The sequence below is a fragment of the Phoca vitulina genome, unplaced genomic scaffold, assembly GCF_004348235.1.
Source record: "Phoca vitulina isolate PV1807 unplaced genomic scaffold, GSC_HSeal_1.0 scaffold12, whole genome shotgun sequence".
Lineage (NCBI taxonomy): Eukaryota > Metazoa > Chordata > Mammalia > Carnivora > Phocidae > Phoca > Phoca vitulina.
Window position 1 is genome coordinate 1,468,069 of NW_022589715.1, and position 15,810 is coordinate 1,483,878.

Here is a 15,810-nt window from a genome sequence, read left to right on the forward strand (position 1 = left end):
ATAACAGTTTGATGATATCAATCTCTTGCCCAATTCTAGAATCAAGCTCAAATATTTCTGGTTGCTTTGCTGTCTGACACCACTGAATTTAGCTGGTATTTTCTGTTCTAGTTTTGTGACCCATAAAACTTAATATTCTCAGATGTCTCCTTTTCAGGAAGCCTTCCCAGCTCTCTTTGGTTAAATTTTATCCCACTTTTGTGCTCCCATAACACCCAGGGCATGTTTCTCTGGCACTGGACTTAATGGGCTTGTTGTTTTATAATAATAGGTTTATAATCTGTAAACTGAAATGGGATGTAGGCTCCTTAAATGAGCTCTTTACATCTCCAGCCCATATCATAGCACTTAATATTTAGTAGATATTTAATAATCATTGGCCTTTCTTTTTTTTTTCTCAACCAAACAAATGCCTTTCTGTGAGCATGGAGATACTTTTGAAGTCAGTTCTTCATTATGTTAGTCCTTCTTGCTGCATTGCTATGAAACAACTTAGAGCTCAGGATTTAAAATGCTTTCCTAGTGTTCTCAAAGATAGCAGCTTCCACCCCCAGCACAGAAGGCTGGTAGGTTAGAGAGAGATTATCCTGCAGGCTGTGCCTTCTGTTCACATTCTTTTGTTTCTTAGAGGCTTTCTGTATAGTATCTTCATTCTCTTAGAGCCTCCTTTGTGTAGATTCTAACCCGTGAGATTGTCCTCTGGCCTCAGTGGGTGGATCCCTAAGTTATTTACTCATGCCAGTTACTGAAGATGTCTTCTTGCTCCTGGTGGGCACATGTAGGCATGACCATGTTAGTGCTGGTACCAAGTACGGAACAGAAGGGAATAACCAGCTCAGAGCTCATCCCATGTGGCTTCCTTGCATTTTTTTGGTAACGATTAAGTAACAAGCTTTAGCTGTGTTTTATTTGTTGCTAGATTTCTGGGGAGAATGCTGGCCTCCCAGAGGTCAATGGGTAAAGCACTCAGCACCGTGATGTCACAGACAGCATTCAAAACGATGACCTCTTCCTTCTTCTCCTCCACTCATCATCATCATCATCATCACGCTCACTCTGGAGTCAATGAACAAGGGGACGTGACTTCTTTTCAAGGGATTTGGAACCAGGTCCTTCCCAAGCATTAGTGCCACAGACAAGATTCTTATGAATATAATGCTGAAGAAAACACTGGTCTTCACAAAAACTGTTTTCCCAAGGCTTAAAATTTTAACTTCTAAGCTAAATATTTTCTAGTTCTGAATCTTATTTTGGGATATTATTTACCATTTGAACACTAGAGTTGCCATAGTAGGTCATAACATTTCCATGGAGTTGAATGTGTCCATCTGGAAACCATCTGATTGCACATGTCTAATATGTGTATATATCGGTTCTCTTCCGTGTTTAGCTTCAGCCAAATGCTAGGAAAATACCTCCTCAGTTGGACTTTGGAATTTCATATTTATTACTAGAGCTTCTTCAATATTCTCATTTCTCATTCAACTCATGTCAGATAGCTGTAAATATGTTCGTTTGGTTGCCAATAGTATATATCAGTAACCAAGAAAAAATAAATACAATGCAGCTTAACCTTGTTACTTAATTGTTAGCCCAAACTACAAGGGGGCCTTGTGGAAGGAGCTCTGAGCTGGTTATTGACTTCCGTTCAGTATTTGGTACCAGTGAGTCCCTAAAATGCCAAGCTTGCTCTAATAATAATGGTTATTCATCTTCAGACAATGGAGCCAGTGATAGAATGCTTAGAAGCTAAGCAGAGGACATAGTACACATTTGTTCTAGACAATGCCCAGAAATTTATCTAATAGGCAAGCCTTAACAACAGCTAAGATTTGTGTGGGTAGTAGAAAAAATATAAATTTTCATAGTCAGAGCTGGCTTTGCCACTAAACTAGTAACATGATAGGACAAGTAACTTAACCTCCATAGGCCTTAATTTCCTCATCTATGAAATGGGGAGAATAATATTTCGCTTTCGGGGTGTTATAAGATTTAAACATAATACAGGTAATTTTCCCAACATTATGTGTATCACATTACATGCCACCAACAAGTAGTATTTGAAGAAGATATTATTACTTTGTTTTCTAAAATCCATAACAGTATTGTTTATTAATGCCCTATTGATTTAGGGAAAGCTCTATGCAGGAGAAAAACAAACAACAACAAAATTTTAAAACCCAGGAAAACCTCATTATCACATTGAATAAATCCATCCAAGGCAAGAATGAAAAAAATTACTCTAGAGTTGAGAAAATATTTTCCACAGCGACTCCGTATGTCATTGTTATATAACCTTTGGGAATATTTCTCCACTCTCTATAAATGTGGGATACTTGATTCTCTGGGTCATCATGATGGCCCACTTAAAACGTTGTAACTTTGCTGTAAGCATTGGGCTCATTTCCTCAGTAGGTACTGTCCCAGTTGGTTTGTGATAGAATCAGCTTTGACAGTGACAACCATGAGGCTGTGAGAGTACAATAAGAAGAGTAACTGATTGGAGGAAATAAGGTAGAAAGAGAAATTCAAATAACTGAGAGGCGATGTGGGAAGAAGTGAGAAGGAAAATTAAAGTTAAAACAAGACCAATACAGAAATCAGCAAAGAATTCCAGATATGAAGAGTGAACTGAGAAGGAACAGTAATGTCTCTTGTGATTTATGACCTTTTTTAGAGGTAATGGATAATGAGGGCATTGGTGAGTGTGCGTGGGGGGTGGGGCAGAGATACAGAAATCCTGGCAAGGAAAGTGCAGGATATGGGGATGGTGGCTGAGGCTGTAGATGCCCAAATGCAGTATCCTGGAGCAAGACAAAGGGTGGGAGACAAATGATTTCTCCAATAGTGTCTGTCTTCTTCGCTATTTGAAGCAAAGCTGGGTGAAATGGGAGGGACGCATGCCCTTGTGAGGAAACTACCTAGCAAATGCCAACCATGCTTTAGCTCTGAGTTATGGAAACCACATGTGACTGGACCATAACGGCATTAACTCAGAATCGCCTGCTCCATAAAGAAGGAACTTGCTGTATAAGTTGTTCCAGAAAAGTTAAATAATTTCAGAAATGTGGCACAAGTGAATGATGTCACCCAAGGAACAGGGAACACGAAATTAATTTCTCTCAAAACAAACTCCAGAAGAAAAACATCAGCCTTTTCAATGGAAATAATGGGAAATAGCCCAGTAATTCTGGTTTCTTTCTTCTGTGCTTTATAACATCTGTTGTATATTTTTTTCTCTTGATAAACCTCAGATCTTCCAGCAGATGACCTTGTCTCCTTCTTTTTAGAGTAAATGAGTCATTAGACAGAAACTTCCTTGACTCTCCGCTATCAAAAGGACAAATCTACCTATACCTCTACCCATTTCCCCCCTCTTTCCTGCTGTTAAATTGAAAAAGGTGGCCTGCTACCTTATGCAAGGTAAATCTCTCCAGCTGTGCATGGGTCCATGACTTCTGTCCTCTCAGGGACCTTGTTATATATATTAAATTCTTTTTCTCCTGTTCCTTAAATTTTCCTTTCCACTGATTCTTAGAGCTTAAATATGGTCAGGTGTCAATTCAGAAGACTGTAATAGGTATCCAGAAACTAAGTCAACATTTCCCTTTGGATGTCTCAGACATCTCTAACTCAACACATCTAAAAATGAACTCATCATTTGTCCAACATGAACTTCCTTCCTCTTCCCCTCAATTTCTCAATCTCAGGGGAGTGGCTTCATAACCCAACCAAATATCTAGCTAGAAACCTGGAAATTATCCCTGAGTCCTCCTTTCTGCTCAGTCCCCAAAGCCATTTGATCAGCAAATCTTGTTGGATCTATCTTCAAATTATATTCTGTAACCAACCAGTCCTCTTCATCTCTATTGCCACACACTGGTTTAGATAACTATCATCTCTCGCCTAGATGGTCATAATTGACTACTAACTGGTTTCAGCATCATCTGTATATGTCTCTACTAATCTCTTTTCCATACTGCAGCTGGAGGGATCCTTAAAAAATCTAGATAGGATCATGTCACCCTCTTATTCATTTTTGAAATCATGGTTTCCCATTGCCTTTCAGATAAAGCCCATACTCCTTCATATAGCTTATAATACTGTTCATGAGCTACTCATACAGACTTCTTAGTCTCATGTCTTGCCACTTGTCAATACTTCAATCATTCTAAATGTCTTTCAGCTTTTCATACTTGCCGTTTTCTCATTCACTCTTTGCCTCGCTAAAACTGCTTTGGCTCCGAATTAACGTAGTGGTCGTCCCCTTCCTGGGATACTTTATTGTAATTACTTGTTTAATTCTTTGCTAGAGTATAAGAATTATGTCTTTCTTGCTCACCAATTTATCCTTCTCTCTGTTTGCTCCTAATCTCTTCTACCAGCCTACTCTAGTATCTTGCTTAGTATCTGGTATCTAATAGATCCTCAGTATTTGTCAAATAACTTCATTGTTTTTCAGGGTTTTGATTCATTTCTCTTACTGAACTTAATAGTCTTGATTCTCCAATGGAGTCTCAGAGAATATAATCACAGCACCTTTCAAATCTCATGTCTGTGGTGAGAAAGGGAGATTAAGCTTGAAGGTGGCCAGAACAACAAATGCTATGTTAATCCTTAAGGCTTAAAGGTTTGTGATCATTAGCACTCATTTTCACTAAGGATTTAGGCATTTAGAGAAACCCCCTTATCTCCATATGAAGGTCATATAAAAGCAAAGACATATTTGTGGTCATTTATACATAAAGACAATATCTGCCATCAGGAGGGAAGAGTCTTTAAGGGTTTTTGTTAGTTTTTTATTGCAGTAGAGAGAATGCTATAGACAAGACTACCTTTGGAAGTTCTAATATGGCCAACATCATTTCAAAACTATTTATTGAATACTTACTAGATACAATATTTCACCTTATAAATCGTGCAGTCCTGGAGCCAGGAGCAACCTTTGCTGTCATTCTGGCATGCTTCCTAGACACCATCTGGGAATTAAGCCTACAACATCTCTGACAGTCATTACTTTACTTTGGCTTGAGAACTTTCGAGAATGAGATTACATTGCTGATGAGGCCACCTGCCCTACTCCTAGAAGCTCTAATGTCACAATATTTTTTCTCCTGTTTCCTCTTCCTTCTCTAACTTAACATCTCTTTCCTGTCACTTCAATCATATGTCCTCTACTTCACCTAAGTCCTCAACTTAGAAACCCTTAAATACTGGAAGGGAAGAGATAGTGTGGGCAAAGGGAGATACCTTTCCTGAACACCTAGTGTTTTTGTTTTTGTTTTTTTAATTTTTTTTTTTAAGACTATTTATTTGTCAGAGAGAGAGATGAGAGAGCGAGAGCACAAGCAGGGGGAGCTGCAGGCAGAGGGAGAGGGAGAAGCAGGCTCCCTGCTGAGCAGGGAGCCCGATGCGGGACTCGATTCCAGGACCCTGGGATCATGACCTGAGCTGAAGGCAGATGCTTACCCGACTGAGCCACCCAGGCGTCCTTGAACACCTAGTGTTTTAAAGGACATACAGTGGGTAGATTTTACGTTACCTCTGAAACTCCTTCAACAATCTAGTAAAGTAAGGAGCATTAATGGCATTTTACTCAGAGGTAACTAAAACTTTCACCATTTGCTTATCTAATGTGGAAATCCAATCCAAGATTCTGAGTCAAGAGACTGGGGTGCTAATTTATGTCTCTTAATGGACAGCTTCATGGAGTTGGCTCCTTTTTACTATTTCTAAAACTGGGAGTATAGTCCTTATTGTCCTAGGCAACCTCAGGAGGATTTTTTGAAGATAGAGGCTTTCATGTTAATGAAAGCCTTTTTGCTGCCTGAATACATCATAGCCTTTGGAAATCACACCCAGCAGAACTCTATTGCCCTTTTGAAGTGAGAACTTCTCTCTTAGAAGTAATTCAAGCCCTGGGGAAATTTTGGCTTATTGTGTCCTTTTCAAACTTGTGAGAAAATGTGTATGCTGGGGAGCAATAATTCTTCATTGCAGCCAGAGAGTACCTATCAACACTAAAGCAAGTCCCAAATCATTGGGAGACTGAACAACCTGGACTAAAATAACATTGACATTCATGTTGAGACAGTCAGGAGTGATTTAGAGTCAGAGTTTGATGATCACCACAACAAACTCTTCTAGAGATTTACTAACACTCCAAGGTCAGTGTTTGGAAATTCTTAATGAGTACTCCAATAATAGAAGTATATTTGGACCAAAATAGTATTTTACACTATGTGTATAAATTTTGATTTTGCCACATTTGCAGGATTTTAATAGGCTGAATTAAAAAAAAAAAAACTACTTGATTTGAAAAATATCATGTTACCAAATAACTATTTTGAATATTTTTCTTTTTTTAATTGACTTTGTAGATGAAATTTAGACAAAAATCACTCAAGGGTTTTGGAAATGCTTTAGCACCATGAGCATCCTTTTGGGTTTCTATTATTTTAACTCTGGGGATTTCTTTATGTTCTTTTATCAGGTTCTCCAAAGTACTTATTATTCAAATTGGAGAAACCAGTTCTGCAGACTGCATCCCCAGCGCCTTTTCCAATGATGATAACTGCCTTTAAAATTCTTTCAGACCTGGAGATCTTTCAGTGTGAAACCAGTGGGTAAGTATTTCTTTAAACTATTGTAGATTATATGAAAAGCTTGAAAAGATAAATATGCCTAAGAAAACTAAAAGAAACATGCTATGATATTAATAAGAGTTGTCTTTGGATGATGAGATGATGGGTAACTTTTTTTCCCTTCCTTTTTCCTTACTGTCTTATTTTAAATGGAGAATATATATTGTTTTTTAAATTTATTTTTATTTTTATTTTTTTATTATTATGTTCAGTTAGCCACTTTATAGTACATCATTAGTTTTTGATGTAGTGTTCAGTGATTCATTAGTTACTTATAACACCCAGTGCTCATTATAGCACGTGCCCTCCTTAATACCCATCACCCTATATTGCTTTTATAATAAAGAAGCTTTACTGTTGAAAAAGCAATTGTAGACACAATAATAGCCACACATATAAAATGAGACCTCAGGTACACGTGCAGGTGACAGAACGCTAAGCAGGGGCACAGACCCATCTCCTGACTGCAGAAACAGATTGTAACTGGATAGTCTGGCCCCCCTGGCTTTCACGTGCTGGCCTCTCTGCGGATCACAAATATAACTCCAAACATGGTGACAGGTCTTTGGTACCAGGTTATTTCCAACCCCTTATGGAAGGGTAATACCTTCCTCAAGTAGAACAGCTGAATAATTTTGGTTTTGACTTGAGACTCTAGTTAATCTAGGCTGTTTGGTTCTAAGTAATATATTTACTCTTCAGTAACAAGTGTTAACAAGATAAAAAGTGTCTGTATAGACGTGAAGGGGAATCAGACTTGTCAGTTGTCCAATCTTGACTTTTAGTGGGACTGACAGAATTTATATTAGGGAAATAAGAGAAGTGCTGCCCCCAAAATGTCCTGGAAGAGATACCAAGTTCTTATTATGAATGCAGAAAGATCCTATCAAGTCTAGAAAGCTGGCAGGAACTTCTGTCCCAGGATGTTTACTAAACGCTGATTTAAATTGCTAGAACAAACTAAAAAATTTATAGTACACGTGCATACAAATATATAGTTATTCAAAGGCAAACTTTTTACAGTTTTATATTTTATTCATTTCTTCATCAATTCACTAATTCATCACATGCTTTTCTTAGTATCTTCTCTGTGAGGGACAAAATCTTTGGAGCTGGGGAGTACACCAGAGAAGAAAACACAAAAATCCCTGCATTCGTAGAGCTTATGTTTATAGTGCTAGAGAGATTTCAAAACAAATAAACAAGTAAAATATATAGTATGTCATATGGGGAAAACTGTTATGAAGAAAAATAAATCCAGGAGGTGAGGTAGGGCATGCCAAGTAGGAGGTGAGTATGGGGAGAGAGGTCTTGTTGTTTTATTTTTTTTAATTTTTTAATTTTAATTTTTTTTTAAGATTTTATTATTTAATTGACACAGAGAGAGAACAAGAGAGGGAACACAAGCAGGGGGAGTGGGAGAGGGAGAAGCAGGCTTCGCTGAGCAGGAGCCCGATGGGGGCTCGATCCCAGGACCCTGAGATCATGACCTGAGCCGAAGGCAGATGCTTAACGACTGAGCCACCCAGGTGCCCCGGTCTTGTTGTTTTAAATAGGGTGGTCAGGAAAAGCCTCACCGATTAGGTAACTTGGTGAAGAGATGTAAAAAGAGTTGGTTCCAGACATCTTTAATATTTCCCTTTCACAAATCATTTGAGTAGCAGAAGTGGGAGAGCCCTGATCCAGTGTTTCTGTTATTTTTTACCGCACATGGGAAATAATCCAACTTTTTATGCCTTGAGCATGGCACCTTCAGCACAAGAATATGGTTTTTACACAGAAATAATACATGGTAAAAAAATTTTCCTTAAAGTTATATGCCTATTGCACAGACCCACTCAACTGTCACTCTTTGGGGTCTGATTGCACTAACACAACCATACACAGGAATATTAGCTTTTTTCCCCTATTCATTCATGTGTTTGCTTTCTGAAGTTGACTTTGAGCCTACTGAAGGCAGGGGTGGGACAATGATTTGTTCATCTTAGCAGCCTCAGTGCTTAGCCCAGTGCCTGGCATTTGTCGGGTCCTCAGTGCTTACCAGTTGAATAATTACATTTTGAAAGTAAAATAGACATTGATTTCAAACAGCTTAAGAGATTCATGCCCAGTGGCCACATTTACCTATTAAACTGCCCCAAGTAGATAACTGTCTTACATCATGATGACCTCTGACCTTCTTTAGGCCCTATATGGAGCTGCCACAAGGACTCTGTAAAACAAAGTGATGGTGTTTCCAACAGCAGTATGTCCAGTATGAGGAACTCTAAGAGGTTGTTTCTAATCCCCATTTTTCCCATGACAGTGCTGTAACATGGGACCTCTGTCATACCCACATATTTCTTCTACCTAGGTGACAGATCATTTGGCTATGTCCTCTTTCTGACTGGATTAGGGGACAAAATTATGACAGTTTATGATATCCATACTTGAGAGAGCAATGAAAGGGGGCAAAGGAAACTAAAAGCTTTATTTTACAGTGGAGTCCTGATTCTAGACCTTACTAATTGTGTGGTTTTAGACTAGTTGCTGCATCTCTGCAAATCCATGACCTCATCTGTAAACTGGGAGTAATAATTACTATCGTTGGGAAGCACTGTTATGAAGTATCATTGTGTTGGTCATAACAGTATTATTATGAAGGTTAAGTTGGATAATATATAAAGCATTTGGTATGGTGCCTGGTACGTAATGTGAGTGTTCAATAGGTTTTTGTTAATACTTTCACTACTACTATTAATGTTACTATTAGAGAAATCAGGCAAGTAAGATTTTTTAAATCAGTTTTGAATGTTTATATGATCATTGAGGATGATGCTCATCAATATATTTGCACTTCAAAATTTACCTCCTTCTATATACTTGTAATAATATTAAACCAAGTAACATTTATAATATTCTTGAATGTCTCTCTTATCACTTAAGAATATGAAGAAAATGTAAGATATTATATTTAAAAAATGTCAGCTGCAAAATGGAATGGTATCTCACAGAACATTTCCGTGGTTCTGGAGTGCCCTACATGTAAGGAGCGCTTTAGCAGGCATTACCATCATGGTGGTTGACATAATCTCTGTCACTCTGAGACTTTTCTTGGGGAAAGATACAGTCAATGGAAGTCCTTATCTTTTTAGGTGGAAAAGTAATGCCTTAATGAGGTCTGAACTCTAATCTGATAACTTTCATTTCTTGTTTCCTTAGAGTCTTGAAGTATGACTGAGGACAGATACCACTACCAGCACAGACATCACCAAGCTGTGTGATTATGGAGATGGTCTCCCTGATGCTCAAAATGTATCTAGTTTTTTGACAACGGCTAAATAACCATGGGGTCAAGTGGGCTTGGAAAAGCAGCAACATTAGATGAACTGTTGAGCACTTGCATTGAGATGTTTGGTATGAGCCTTTTCTCCCTTTGATATAGCTTGATACTCTCACTTCTCCCTCTTCAGATGTGAGTGTTGCTGTGGAACAGAATTCAGTCTCCATCTTTGGCATTTAAGTCCTTTTTGATTGACCCCAATCTATCTCCCTAGTAACACTGCCCTGTGCATTTCCTTCCCTTTAATGCCCACAGCTAAGATGCCAGCCATACTGTCCACTTAATGTTTCTGGAACATCCCCTGCATCTTTCTACCTCTGTGCCTTCACTGAAATTCTGCTTCAGGGCTCAGCTCAGATGCTGTTTCAGATGTTCATTATACCATTGCTAATCTCTGCTGTCAGGAATGCTGATTGCTTCCTCCCACAGCCCTTTGTGACTTTCCCATGGTGCTATGATCATTTCTCGGTCTTTTGGATCACAGAAGTGTGGATAGCACAGTCTGCTGCATTCTAATTTGCATATATGTCTTGTATCTCCTACTAGGTGACAGACTTTATAGCTATATGCTTTTTCATGTTGTTTACATATCCACCTCAGCATTTCAGATGATTCTTTGTACAAATGGAGTCACATTTGTACAAAACAAATGGAGTTGTTTTTTTAATTGTTTTTTAAATGGATCATTACAGGAGGAGTTAGACCAGAGTAGGGTGGCCAGATAAAATATAGGATGATCAGTTAAATTTGAATTTCAGATAAAGTTTATTTTTAGTGTAAGCATGTCCTAAATAATGCATGGGTCATACTTACACTAAAAAATTATTTGTGGTTTACCTTAATTCAGATTAACTAAGTGTCCTGTATTTCTGTTTGCTAAATCTGGTAGTCCAGCACCAGAGGGTGGGTGAAACCCCACATCCACTTAACTTGTAAGAAAGTACCAATGGAAAGAGGAGGAAAACAATAATTGGGTCTACAAGAAATTTTTGACACTAATGTTTCTCTACTGTTATTAGAAAAAGAGAAGAGTAGTACTGTTGTCTCCTCACCCCCCCTCATTTTATTTTATTTTTTAACAGATGACAATGGAGAGCTGAATAATAGTTATTTGCCAAGAATAGTTCTACTGATGCACCGATGGTATTTATCTTCCACTGAATTGGCAGAAAAACTTCTCTGCATATATCTTTTCAACTACCGTGTAACTTTTACAATCATAAATCAAGTTCTGTATTTAGATAGAGCGTCTAACAAAAGCCAGTAAATTAAGATGAATAAATAGTCTTTAGTCAGTTATCCAGCTGTTTTGTGGATATATATAGATGTCTAGACAAGACATCTGGATGATGGACCAAACAGTTGACTATCCATCTGGATGTTTTGGCTCTACTTAAAAATAATCACTAGATATAAAATGAAACAGAAGCTATAGGCTGAATGTTTCTAACTTGACTTAAACATTTCTGCTGTTGGTACAATGAAAGAATAGTCAACACTGATTCCAGACCTAATTTATTCCTTTTAGGATAGCAAAATGATGGACGTAGAGGATACAGTTTAGACACATGGAAATGCCAGCCAAAATAATGGGATCTGGCTCAGGCACAAACACCACCTGAGTTTTCACATCTTTCCTTGCTTACAAGACACAAAGAACATTCTAGCAAGTTTATTGCGATTTGTTGGTTGATCTTAATTTCAGATTTCCTTCTGATATAAAAGCAAAAAAAAAAAAAAAATAGTAGAAACTCCATTTTATAATAAGGGCTTTTAGCAGTCTACCACTTTTGAACACACAGCAGTCCTGAAAGGTGGTTGAAAGCCGAATGGTCCAAAATGAAAAAACAGTCTCAGATTGACAAGGATGTTTTTTTCCCGGAGATCTAATGTTTATTATGTAATCACTAATATTGGTTCCTACAGTCTCGGCCTACTTCAAGCCCAGGGGACCTTGCAGATGACTGGGAAGACTTACAGGGTAGGAGGAGCCTGAAAGGCAGACGGTCTGTCAAATGATTCTGAGGGTCACGTGGGCGTCCATCTGCTTATTGCAAGCTTCCTCCACTTCCTACTTCTTCCCTCCGTCCTCCCTACAACCTCAGGGCAGAAGGGGATGCAGAAAGGGTAAGGGGACATTAACCCTGAACAGAGGTCCCTGAAAGTGAGCAAGATCCTAGTCCCCAGATCTCAATATTGAGGGGTAATGTGTAGATGACAATTATTCAGTGCTGACATCGTCAGAGCCCATTGTCTTCCCATTTGAACGTCCACATAACCCAAATGTCCCCAGGATGGCCTTCTTATTAGGAATTCATCTAAATTGGTCAAACAGCTGCAGGTGTGGGCAAAGGAAACAAGGTGCAGGGATTTTTTCTTTAACTAGTGTACGTATCGAGATGCCAGTGGAGAAAGCTGTGATGAATTTCGGTTAAAGATCTGCTACTTCATGAGGTAAATATACATGTAATTGTCTTGTAGTGTATGGTTCTGGAATTGTTGACAATTTCTTTCTGCCCAGACAGTAGACCTAGTCTGGCAATAGAATTGACTCAGATTCCCCCCTTTATTGATTTTATTTAAATTGGCCTTCCTCTGTTCCCGGGAGTAGAATTTATCTTTCTTTTAGAGATCAAGCAGTAGCAAATGTGATTAGGGAATGAAACTAGCTCTTGGAAAGAGTAAATTCATTTTATCTTTCTATTTCCCCACCATAAGCTTTCCCATCTAGTTGCCATAAGTTGGGGGAAGGGTTTGATTTCAGCTGTGGTTCAGCACTTAGATGCGAGCCCAGATGCTCAGGACTTAGGGTCAGAAAGAGAGGCTCAGAGTGGGAGTGGTAGACTTGGGTCCTTGATTGAAGGAGGGAAGAGTGAGACCCCACGTCATCGGTGGGGAATAGGAGATTGCTAATTTGGGGTATGGTCCTGGGTTCATTGTTAAACGTAATCTGTAAAATGATACAATAGTTTCCATAAAGGTCTAGCTTGAAATCTTCTCTTCATCAAAAATACTTGATGCCTTTCAGGTACTGGATTCTCAAGTTTCCTGCAGAGTTTAATTTGGACCTTGGTTTGATCCGTATGACTGAAGAGTTCCGGGAAGTAGCTAGTCAACTAGGGTATGAAAAGCACATCAGCCTCATCGACATATCCAGCATGTAAGAGTGGCACACGTTTCTTTTGAACATGATGAGCCCACTGTTTGGGGGAGAGAGTAGTGATGGCCCTGTTGGTGAACTGAGTTATTAGGAACTCAGTGCTAATGAGACTAGCGTTTTATATCTACTAGGTAACTTTGCACAGAGAAAACTATTTAATGACCCTAAGAATGGTTATACCATCTTGCAAAGATAAGCTCTTGTGTCCTGGGCATTCATACTCTAGTCCTTTTTCCTAGAATACTTCTTCAAGAATCTTGATCAACAGTGCATGATCCAGGAATCACCAGGGATGTTGTTAAAAATAGAGATTATTCAGGTTCATTCCTAGTAAATTAGAATCTCTGGCAGTGAGGTCAGATCTCTGTCTATATCACGAGCTTTTCAGATAATCCGTATGTTGCTGTGGTGTGAGAACCAACTTCGGGTGGCTTTCATGTGCCTTAAATCACCATCCTATATATTGATAATCTGCCAAATTTATAGACCTAACCCTGACCTCTCCCCTATGATCCCAACCTTACCGGTCATAAGAAAGAGCAAGTAAGAGATTCTTGATGGATCAGTGCAAACCCACCCTGTCTGGAAAAACAACTCACAGTTTCTGTTCTATTGGCAGTGGGTCAGTGGTTTTCTCTTCAGATATGAAGGACAGGGTGTGTATTTTGCACAAGCTTCTGGAAGCAGGCCAAGAGTTACAGAGTCAGTAGGTTAATAACTTCCATTGAATGAAATGGCCTTTCAGCACATTGACCAGACTCACTGTTTCTTTTATAGTCCTTCCTATGACTGGATGAGAAGAGTCACACAGAGGAAAAAAGTGTCCAAGAAGGGAAAAGCCTGTCTGCTGTTTGACCATCTGGAGCCCATTGAATTGGCTGAGCACCTCACTTTTCTGGAGCATAAATCTTTTAGAAGGATCTCAGTAAGAAACTGACGTATATTCTTCCAAGGATAACAACCACCATGCCAACTTTCCCAAGAGCTGCGTTTTCATACCCTGAAGTATTGGCAGCCTTTGTCATTGTGCTCTATTGGAAAAGTGCCCTGAATTCATAGGAACAATCCCTTTTAACCAAAGATAAATATTATCCTGTCTTTATTTTATGGCTTAGGAGCTATATATCTGTCGCTATTTTCAATGTCTCCTTTCATAGGATTAAAGCATGATTTTCTAAATACTCAGTGGAGATTTAACCATTCAAGGTTTATGGAGCTCCACTGACTTCTCCCAAGTGACCATGTTTTGCTAGGCCCCTCATTTGAGGGACAAAATCTTTATTTAGGTTGGGATTTGTATAAATGCTTAATTATGGGTGTAGGTTGAAAATAAGAATTGTAGGCTTTGATGAGAATCTCATATTAGGTTGTTTCTTTCCCAGGAACGGAGATCCTGAATTAAACTTTTCTTTCCTACTCTGTCGTGATAGCATTTCTTCTCCACCCCCTTTCTCTTGCTCCTGACTATGGGCTCATGTCTCTTCCTAGCCACCTACTCACTATCCACTTGTTAGGATAATATTTCTGCAATGGCTCATAATCAGCCTTTGTCTTACCAAGCTCTGGGGCAGTCATTCTTCCTCCTTCTTTTCCAAGATGCCAGGGAATTAAATATATTATTACTTGCAAAGAAGAACATGAAGTTAGAAGTATGGATTTCTGAAAGACAGATTCTTTTCAATAAATAATCCTATTGGAGAGGACTTTCATGGTTCTCCACCAGCAGGCCATGAAAAGGAACCCCCTGCACTGTTTTTATGATGGAAAACTCATATATGTATTTGATGAAATCCATACTGACTTCCTGAAAAGGTGTCTGTTTTGCTAAGGAGCTACCTTACTTCAACTACTGTTTCTTTTTTTTTTTCTTGAAAAAACTTTACAAAATTATTCTGACTTGAAATCATTATATTCATATTCATTTCCTTTTCTTTAATGTATGCCATTGTATATCAAACTTGCCTGACCATTGGAATCACGAGTAGTGACTGAAAAATGGAGATTCTTAGATTCTTCCTCTGGAGAGATTGATCCCGTTAGGTCTCGAGTGTTCCCAGAAACCAGTAGGTTAAAACACAAATGCCCCGGGTGGATCTTATGATCCAGCAAATTTGGGACTCACTGGAATGTGACTTCGAATCTTGTCCCTCCCCACCCCGCCCCTGACACTGTGATGTGTAAGTGTGTGTCTGTGTATGGGGGAGTGAAACACAGCAAAACAATATATTAAGGGTACCTGATATTCAAATGTGTAAGATGCCATTATAAATGTGAAATGAAAGGAATCATTATGTTGTTATGAAACAGTATTTCACATCTTCCATGCAACATTCTAATTTCTGATTTTGCAAAGACTCCATTTTAATTCAGAGTCTCTGAATCTTCCTTTACTAGTTCACTGATTACCAAAGCTATGTCATCCATGGCTGCCTGGAGAATAACCCAACCTTGGAGAGATCTATTGCTTTATTTAATGGAATCTCTAAGTGGGTCCAGTTGATGGTTCTTAGCAAACCAACCCCCCAGCAAAGGGCAGAAGTCATTACAAAGTTTATCAATGTTGCCAAGGTATGTATGTCTGGGAGTTAGATGGGGGTTCTTTTTTTTTTTTTTTAGGATTTTATTTATTTATTTGTCAGAGAGAGGTAGGAGGGAAACACAAGTAGGGGGCAGCTGCAGAAAGA

The 15,810-nt window shown here is 38.7% G+C and overlaps 1 protein-coding gene across 5 annotated transcripts in view; it reads left to right on the forward strand.

Moving 5' to 3' along the window:
- The window catches only part of RASGRP3 (RAS guanyl releasing protein 3), a 130,589-nt gene that overhangs the window by 82,774 nt on the left and 32,005 nt on the right, over positions 1 to 15,810 (forward strand). For 4 of the 5 annotated variants that reach the window (XM_032410275.1, XM_032410276.1, XM_032410274.1 and 1 more), the window contains 7 exons: positions 6,494 to 6,626; positions 9,846 to 10,040; positions 11,049 to 11,151; positions 12,358 to 12,420; positions 12,995 to 13,126; positions 13,904 to 14,051; positions 15,521 to 15,694. In XM_032410275.1, the coding sequence (XP_032266166.1) occupies positions 9,971 to 10,040; positions 11,049 to 11,151; positions 12,358 to 12,420; positions 12,995 to 13,126; positions 13,904 to 14,051; positions 15,521 to 15,694 (690 nt within the window). In that variant the 5' untranslated portion in view covers positions 6,494 to 6,626; positions 9,846 to 9,970. The remainder of the gene's footprint in view (positions 1 to 6,493; positions 6,627 to 9,845; positions 10,041 to 11,048; positions 11,152 to 12,357; positions 12,421 to 12,994; positions 13,127 to 13,903; positions 14,052 to 15,520; positions 15,695 to 15,810) is intronic. The other variant, XM_032410278.1, reaches the window with a different exon arrangement.